General features: G+C 40.5%; 1 protein-coding gene and 1 long non-coding RNA gene across 2 annotated transcripts; both read left to right on the top strand.

Annotated features, from left to right (window-relative positions):
* The first annotated feature begins 1,377 nt into the window (after positions 1 to 1,377).
* LOC101898171 (SCY1-like protein 2) lies at positions 1,378 to 4,448 on the top strand. The gene is given in 5 exon segments (XM_059130527.1): positions 1,378 to 2,192; positions 2,194 to 2,577; positions 2,771 to 3,059; positions 3,735 to 3,926; positions 3,990 to 4,448. Coding segments are annotated over 4 exon segments (1,305 nt in total). The 5' UTR covers positions 1,378 to 1,682; the 3' UTR covers positions 3,857 to 3,926; positions 3,990 to 4,448.
* A 552-nt stretch (positions 4,449 to 5,000) lies between these two features.
* Positions 5,001 to 6,261, top strand: LOC109613278 (uncharacterized). The gene is made up of 3 exons (XR_002194888.2): positions 5,001 to 5,529; positions 5,595 to 5,982; positions 6,046 to 6,261. It is a non-coding gene; the product is annotated as an uncharacterized LOC109613278 (long non-coding RNA).
* The last annotated feature ends 2,216 nt before the right edge of the window (positions 6,262 to 8,477 follow it).

Raw genomic sequence — 8,477 nt, 5'->3', positions numbered from 1 at the left:
GTTTATACCGACGGTTCAAAGATGGAATGTTCGCTAATCATGTAAGCTTAAAAACAACTGTAGCGTATTACAGGCGGAAACCTTTGCTTTCAAAAAAAAACATATACTTTTTTGGTCACGAGGAACAACGAGGTTAGCAGTCCGTTGACTATATACGTCGATAGTCAAGTGGCACTGAAAGCCTTAAACTCGTCTACCATTAAGTGTTGGAGTTGTTTTGGACTGCAGGAGATCCCTGGAAAATACATGCTCTGTTGGGTTCCTGGTCATTACAATATTTCAGGCAACGAGACTGCAGACGAAATGGCTTGGCTATGGTCCGAATCAGCTACCATTGAAGTTGAGAACTCAGTCAAACCACCCCTGTGCCCCTTCCTAAAGTAATCCATAGACACGACTCTGAGAGAATTCAACAAAAATGGCTGGACGAAAGGAGATGCTGCAGCATCTCCCAAAGAATCCTTCCCACACTCTTGGAGAAAAGAACAAAGTCGCTACTGTCCTTGTCTAAATTTGATTTAAGACTTGTGGTGGGTATCATCACAGGTCACTGCCAGGTGAGGGCAATGACTACGAAATGGGACAGTGAAGATATAGACTGCTGTAGAATCTGTCAAGACGAAGAAGAAATTGAGCCAACTGTCCAGCACTCGTTAACGTGAGACACAGATTGGAGGAGGAACAGGTGTCACATGATTTGTCTTCGTCCTTTAACACTGACCCTACAGCAATTCTTCAATTAGCCAGAAAACTTAAGTGGTTAAAGACAACACGGCAAGATTTCTAGCCGTGGATCGCCCTTATAACTATATCTCCTATCACTTTTTTCCACCATTATTTCTTTCTTCCATTTTCTTCATTGGGATGAACACAATGGACCAGCAGGTCTCCGAGTGGAGCAGTTACCAAATGCTTTACTCATTGATGGTATTTGTCTATATTGTTTGTCCCGAGAAAGTGCCATTGCCATAATTTGTGAAGCTAAAAAGATAGGCTATCGTTATTTGCTTTGATTGAAAATCATTGTAGAATTAATAAGTTCGCAGCCAAAGGCACTGAAAAAATTGTGGGGTCGCACATCCCAATCTAGCGCTTATCGATTGACTTTCTCTGGTAGCCAGCAACAGCATTTGTGTAGGATAAACTTCCTTCATTTATTACTCTTGTAATCTCCAAAAATATCCACGAAACATTCACGTATATTTGGTAGACACTGAAAAAATTATTATTATCATCCACTGTTGTAGACTCCACCAAAAATAATATTTAAAGGTCCACTTTCATTCCTCAGATAATCCCCACAAATTTTATTTAGAAATATATGTGCTCTTTTTAAATCATTGAAATCTTGTGCTCACGAAAAACACGGTAACCCTATACTCCAATCGCCCAACACACTGAACATACCCCATAACATTGAATTTGACAATTCATATCTGTGAAAAACTGAACGTAAACCAACAAACAGAGAAAAAACAGAGAGGAAGGAAAAAATACTAGAAAATCTGGGAAAATACATAAAAAAATTGCAAATATCCTTAAAATAACAAAACGAAAAGCCCAAAAACGTGTAACAAAAGTGCAATATCCACAAAAAACAACAACTAAAACAATTCATTTACTAAACGCAATAAAAAGTTAACAGCTGGTGGAAAAATAAAAGAAAAAACAGAAAATCAAGAATGGATGTCATTAATAAATTCTATTCAACAGTACACACCACCGTTTCACAATTATCGGGTGTCCTGCCAGGAAACAACGTTACCCGAGAATATGAAGTGCTCGATCAAGTTTGCACAGCTGGGGTGGGTCTGCTGTGGAAAGTCTACAACGGATACAAGAAATCAACGAAACAGGAAGTGTCGGTGTTTGTGTTCGAAAAGAAAGCTTTGGACCGATGGTCCAAGGAGGACCGCGAAGCAATTCTAGAAACATTACGCAGAGGTGTACAACAATTGACAAAGATACGCCATCCTCATGTCTTGACGGTGCAACATCCTTTGGAGGAGAGTCGTGACTCATTGGCCTTTGCCACAGAACCAGTTTTTGCTTCCTTGGCTAATGTTGTGGGCGATCAAGTGAGGGCGGAAAAGAAACTCTACGATGTTGAGATACGCCATGGCCTGCTCCAGCTGTTTGATGGTTTGCAATTTCTACACAACGATGCCAAGATTGTTCATCGTAATATATGTATGTGCAGAAACAATTGTGATTATTAAGAATCGTAGCTGGAAATTATTTGGTTTTGATTTCTGTGTTGCCAATCAACCTCAGCCGGATGGTAAACCCTACTGACCAAGCAATGAATATTCGACATCTATGCATATGTTAGCCCAGCCAAGTTTGGAATATACGACACCGGAAATTGCCTTGAATAATATTAATTCTACGGATAGTGATCTGTTTTCTTTGGGTATTCTGATTTTTATCATCTATGCTGGAAAACCATTGAAACTATTCGGTTCGGACTATAGTGCATTTCGAAGGCATGCCAACGATTTGAATCAGCGCAAGTATCCACCCATGAATGCTGTACCCAGTCCTCATTTGAGGCCTAAGTTGCATGATCTTAAAGAGGTGAGGGAGGAGATGAATTTATGTAAAAGGTGTAGTAATGTTGTATGGAAAAAGTGTATTATTTTAGGACTTGATAACCATTCAGAATATGTTCTAAGGAATCCACCATAATGATTTTTATATTTCTTGAAAAATAATCTTTAATATTCCTGAGTTGAAGTTGTTTAATTTTTCCTCTTTTTCCATTTTTCAGGTAACCTATTTCCATGACGTTGGCGTGAAGACCCTTAGCTATTTAGATTCCCTCTATCAATGGGATAACTTACAAAAATCCAAATTCTACAAAGGCTTACCACAAATAATACCCACACTACCGCGTGTCAATCTCTATTCAATCCTACCATATTTGGTCAAGGAATTTGTCAATTCACCTATGCTCCCATTCGTTTTGCCCAATGCCTTGCTCATTGCCGAAATGAGTAGCCAAAAAGAATACTGTGACCATATCCTACCCCACCTAAAGCCAATATTTAAGATAACAAGTGGGTTTATAATGAATATATGTTGGGTGTACAATGTGTTCCTTTGTTTTGATAAGGCTGCAGTTTTTATATATAAACGAAGCCGACGAAAAATGTAATGGGATAATCATAATCAGAAACAGATTAAAATCAAACCAAAGAAATTTTACTGCGAAGCCACAATTCCGAAATTTGTGGTTATTCGTCCATACTTTCCGCCAAGCATATAATCAATCGCGTATACCTAGACCAGCTGCTGTGGCGGCTTCAACTTATCAATTTCTAGACCAGGTGGTGTGGCTGCTTCAGCTTGTCTATAAATAGACCTGCAGCCGAGACTTCATCTCGTCTATAAACAGATCCGCAGGAGCGGCTTCAACTCGTCTATAAATAGACCCTCAGGCGCGGCTTCAGCTCTTTCATAAATGGAATCCATGGCATGGCTGCAGCTCCTCTATGAATATACTCCTTGGCCTCGTCTATGAATAGCCTTCCAGAACTGGCTTCAGCTCGTGTATATATCGGCCAGTTGAGCTGGATTCTGTTCGTTTATATAAAGAGCAGCTGACCTGGCTTTAGTTCATTTATATTTAGACACGCTGGTCTGTGTTCGTCTAAAAACACTCCTTGTCCAACTATCTTTAATTTTGTTTTTTATTTATGTTCATATTTTATTAATTATTCCTTATATTTCAGACCCAAAGATGCTGCAAAAATTTTGGCTGCTGAATTGGAGAAAGGTTCATCGGGCAAAGTCACATCGCCTTCGAATGATGATGATATGTTTTCGAAATTTTCAATTAGTCAGCCACCAGTAAATAAGCCTAACAGTTCTACTTCAGCAATAACAACCAATCAACAAAACAACAAACCAAGAGAGCAGTTGAAGTAAGTAATCGACCCATATCGATTTGAATGTCAATATTAATATTTTTTTGTTTCTTCATCTAGGATCTCCCACAACAATTCGGCCACACCGGATATATTATCATCTCTAATGAATAGTGCCAATCCGTTGGTAATGAATCATCAATTACCACCACCTTCCACAGCGAACATGAGTACAACGGCTTCAACCACACCCATTAATAATTTCTCTTCATTGAATGATTTAGATCCATTTGAGGGCAATAAACAATCACAAAAAAAAAAACAACCCAAGTCTAGTTCAACAACAGCCAATTCATTTATACTGCAAAAACCAACGGTCGATTACATTTATCCACCCGGCTATAATGGCTAAAATCGTCAAAACACCGAATATCGGGGGCATCGTTATATGGGGGCTATACGAAATCGTGGACCTATACAGATGATCTTCCAGGGGATAAAGTACCTACAAGGAACTCCTTATGTGGAATTTCAGACAATTCCGTTGAAAAATGTGACTAGCATCATCAAAAAACAGAATATCGGTAGGTACCGTCATTTTGGGGGCTACACGAAGACGTGGACATGTATTCAAAGTTTTTTGTCATAGGCTGTAGTGCCCATTACGAACTTCAAATACGAAATTTGTTACAATTACGGTGAATAATGTCGCAAAAATCATGAAAATACGGAGTATCGGGAGGTACCGAAGACGTGGACCTGCACAGACAATTTTCTGTCTTAGGTTGTAGTACCCATTAGGATCTTCCAGTAGGAAATTTGAAACAATTCCGGTGAATAATGTTGCTGAAATCATCAAAATATCAAATATCGGGAGATATCATTAAATGGGGGCTATACGAAGACTTGGACCTGCATACAAATATTTTTGTCATAGGCTGTAGTACCTATTAGGAACTTCCAGTACGAAATTTGAAATGATTCCGGTGAATGATGTTGCTGAAATCCTCAAAATACCGACTTATGAATGTTTCGAGGAGATACAACGGGGAATAACAAAGTTAATATACCCTCAATAGAGTGGTGGGTGTACAATGTGTGTGTTTGTGAATCAGGGTAGTAGTAGTAGACTCCCTACAAATCCAAGTTTGTTGCTCTGGTAATCTCTAAAAAATCTAAGTTTACTACTCCGATAGATTCCCAACATGTCGTTTACAAATTCACGTGTACTACGCTGATGTGTCTTCAAAAAAAAAGACATAATACCCTGACCACCTTGTGGTGTAGGGTATAAATATATATCCCTCTTTTAATGCTTTGGTCATCTTCAAAAATATGCATAAAACATTCACGTTTATTGCTGCGGTAAACGTCCAAAAATATATTATTAGAATCCACGTTTATTGCTTGTTAGGCCACTAAAAATAACCCCTAGAGATCCACGTTCATTTCTTAGATAGGCCCCCTAAATATTATTTAAAAATATATTAATTTATTTTATTTTAATTAACATGTATTGTTTACGAACAACACGGTAACCCTGTATTCCAATTGCCTATCACACTGAACATACCCTATCAAATTATATTTGACAATTTATATTTGTGAAAATTTAAAACTGAACCGGCAGCAGCAAAAACTCGGAAGGAAGAAAATCGGGGTAAGTACATCAAATCATTTCAAATTTCGTTAAAATAATAAAGCGCCAAACTTCAAAAACTTTAGCAAAGTACAATAACCGCGAAAAAACAACAAAAACCATCAATTTCAAAACGCAATAAAAGTCAATGGCTGGAACAATTTTAAAAGCAGAAAAACAAGGATTGTTATTAATAAATTCTTTTCAAGCAACGAAACAGGAAGTTGGCGTTTGTGCTCTAATGTTGTGGGCGGAAAAGAAACTATGATGTTGGAATACTCCATGGCCTCCTCCATTGTTTGGTGGCTTGCAAATTTCTTCACAATTATGGAAAGATTGTTCGTCGTAATATTTGTGAAAGACAATTGTCATTAAAAAGAAATGTGTCGGAAAAAATGAATTGTCATGGAGAAATAATTGGTGTTGGATGAAATCAGACACAAAATCGCGAACCGGCAATTATGGGCATAATTGGTGAGTCCAAATTCCCACAAAATTTGAATTTTTGACAGAATTTTGTTTGTTCTTTCTTGACAGGAATCTATTAAACTGCCAAGTCCAATACAATATTGGCGATATGAAAGGATGTCATGTCCCACAAATTCGTACTATTTTTAATACCATGAAAATGGCTTAATCCTTGCTCAATTCAATACATTTGTTGCCTTGATCAAGGAAATGTTTGACCGGGGCGAAACAGAACAAAGGGAAAATTGGAACAATTATCCACAATACAAAAATATAACAAATGAGTTTATAATGAATTTTTATTGGGTGTACAATGTGTGTGTGTGCCTTTGTGAATCAGGGGATTCAGGGTTCAAGATCTAATGGGATAAACATAGAAACCCATCAACATAATATCGCACAGAAGAAAATCACAATCAAGGAAATTTTACATCAAACGAAAAACATGCATCGTCTATATCTAGACCAGCTGGCCTGGCTTCAACTCGTCGATATCAAGACCAACTGGTGTGTCGGCGTCAACTCATATATAAGTACACCCGTAGGAGCGTCTTCATCTCGTATATACTTAGACCCGTAGGCGCGGCTTTAAAACGTGCGTAGACCCGACGAGTAGAAGCCTATGGACACTCCTACGTGTCTATAGTCTTCAACTCGTATATATAGACCCTCAGGCGCGTCGTCATCTCGTATATAATTAGACCCGTAGGCGCGGCTCTAACTCGTATATAGACCCGTAGGCGCGGCTTTAAAACGTGCGTAGACCCGACGAGTAGAAGCCTATGGACACTCCTACGTGTCTATAGTCTTCAACTCGTATATATAGACCCTCAGGCGCGTCGTCATCTCGTATATAATTAGACCCGTAGGCGCGGCTTTAAAACGTGCGTAGACCCGACGAGTAGAAGCCTATGGACACTCCTACGTGTCTATAGTCTTCAACTCGTATATATAGACCCTCAGGCGCGTCGTCATCTCGTATATAATTAGACCCGTAGGCGCGGCTTTAACTCGTATATAGATTCGTTGGCGCGGCTTTAAAACGTGCGTAGACCCGACGAGTAGAAGTCTATGGACACTCCTACGTGTCTATAGTCTTCAACTCGTATATATAGACCCTCAGGCGCGTCGTCATCTCGTATATAATTAGACCCGTAGGCGCGGCTTTAACTCGTATATAGACCCGTAGGTGCGGCTTTAAAACGTGCGTAGACCCGACGAGTAGAAGTCTATAGGCACTCCTACGTGTCTATAGTCTTCAACTCGTATATACAGACCCTCAGGCGCGTCTTCATCTCGTATATAATTAGATCCGTAGGCGCAGCTTTAACTCGTATATAGACCCGTAGGCGCGGCTATAAAACGTGCGTAAACCCGACAAGTAGAAACCTATAGACGCTCCTACGTGTCTATAGTCTTCAACTCGTATATATAGACCCTCAGGCGCGTCTTCATCTCGTATATAATTAGACCCGTTGGCGCGGCTTTAAAACGTGCGTAGACCCGACGAGTAGAAGCCTATAGACGCTCCTACGTGTCTATAGTCTTCAACTCGTATATATAGACCCTCAGGCGCGTCGTCATCTCGTATATAGTTAGACCCGTAGGCGCGTCGTCGTCTCGTATATAATTAGACCCGTAGGCGCGGCTTTAAAACGTGCGTAGACCCGACGAGTAGAAGCCTATGGACACTCCTACGTGTCTATAGTCTTCAACTCGTATATATAGACCCGTAGGCGCGGCTTTAACTCGTATATAGACCCGTAGGCGCGGCTTTAAAACGTGCGTAGACCCGACGAGTAGAAGCCTATGGACACTCCTACGTGTCTATAGTCTTCAACTCGTATATATAGACCCTCAGGCGCGTCGTCATCTCGTATATAATTAGACCCGTAGGCGCGGCTTTAACTCGTATATAGACCCGTAGGCGCGGCTTTAAAACGTGCGTAGACCCGACGAGTAGAAGCCTATGGACACTCCTACGTAGGCGCGTCGTCGTCTCGTATATAATTAGACCCGTAGGCGCGGCTTTAAAACGTGCGTAGACCCGACGAGTAGAAGCCTATGGACACTCCTACGTGTCTATAGTCTTCAACTCGTATATAGACCCTCAGGCGCGTCGTCATCTCGTATATAATTAGACCCGTAGGCGCGGCTTAAACTCGTATATAGACCCGTAGGCGCGGCTTTAAATCGTGCGTAGACCCGACGAGTAGAAGCCTATGGACGCTCCTACGTGTCTATAGTCTTCAACTCGTATATATAGACCCTCAGGCGCGTCGTCATCTCGTATATAATTAGACCCGTAGGCGCGGCTTTAACTCGTATATAGACCCGTAGGCGCGGCTTTAAAACGTGCGTAGACCCGACGAGTAGAAGCCTATGGACACTCCTACGTGTCTATAGTCTTCAACTCGTATATATAGACCCTCAGGCGCGTCGTCGTCTCGTATATAATTAGACCCGTAGGCGCGGCTTTAAAACGTGCGTAGACCCGACGA

The sequence above is a fragment of the Musca domestica genome, unplaced genomic scaffold (assembly GCF_030504385.1).
Source record: "Musca domestica strain aabys unplaced genomic scaffold, Musca_domestica.polishedcontigs.V.1.1 76, whole genome shotgun sequence".
Classification (NCBI taxonomy): Eukaryota; Metazoa; Arthropoda; class Insecta; order Diptera; family Muscidae; genus Musca; species Musca domestica.
The sequence above is the reverse complement of the archived record's forward strand: the minus strand, read 5'-3'. Positions and strand labels throughout refer to the sequence as shown.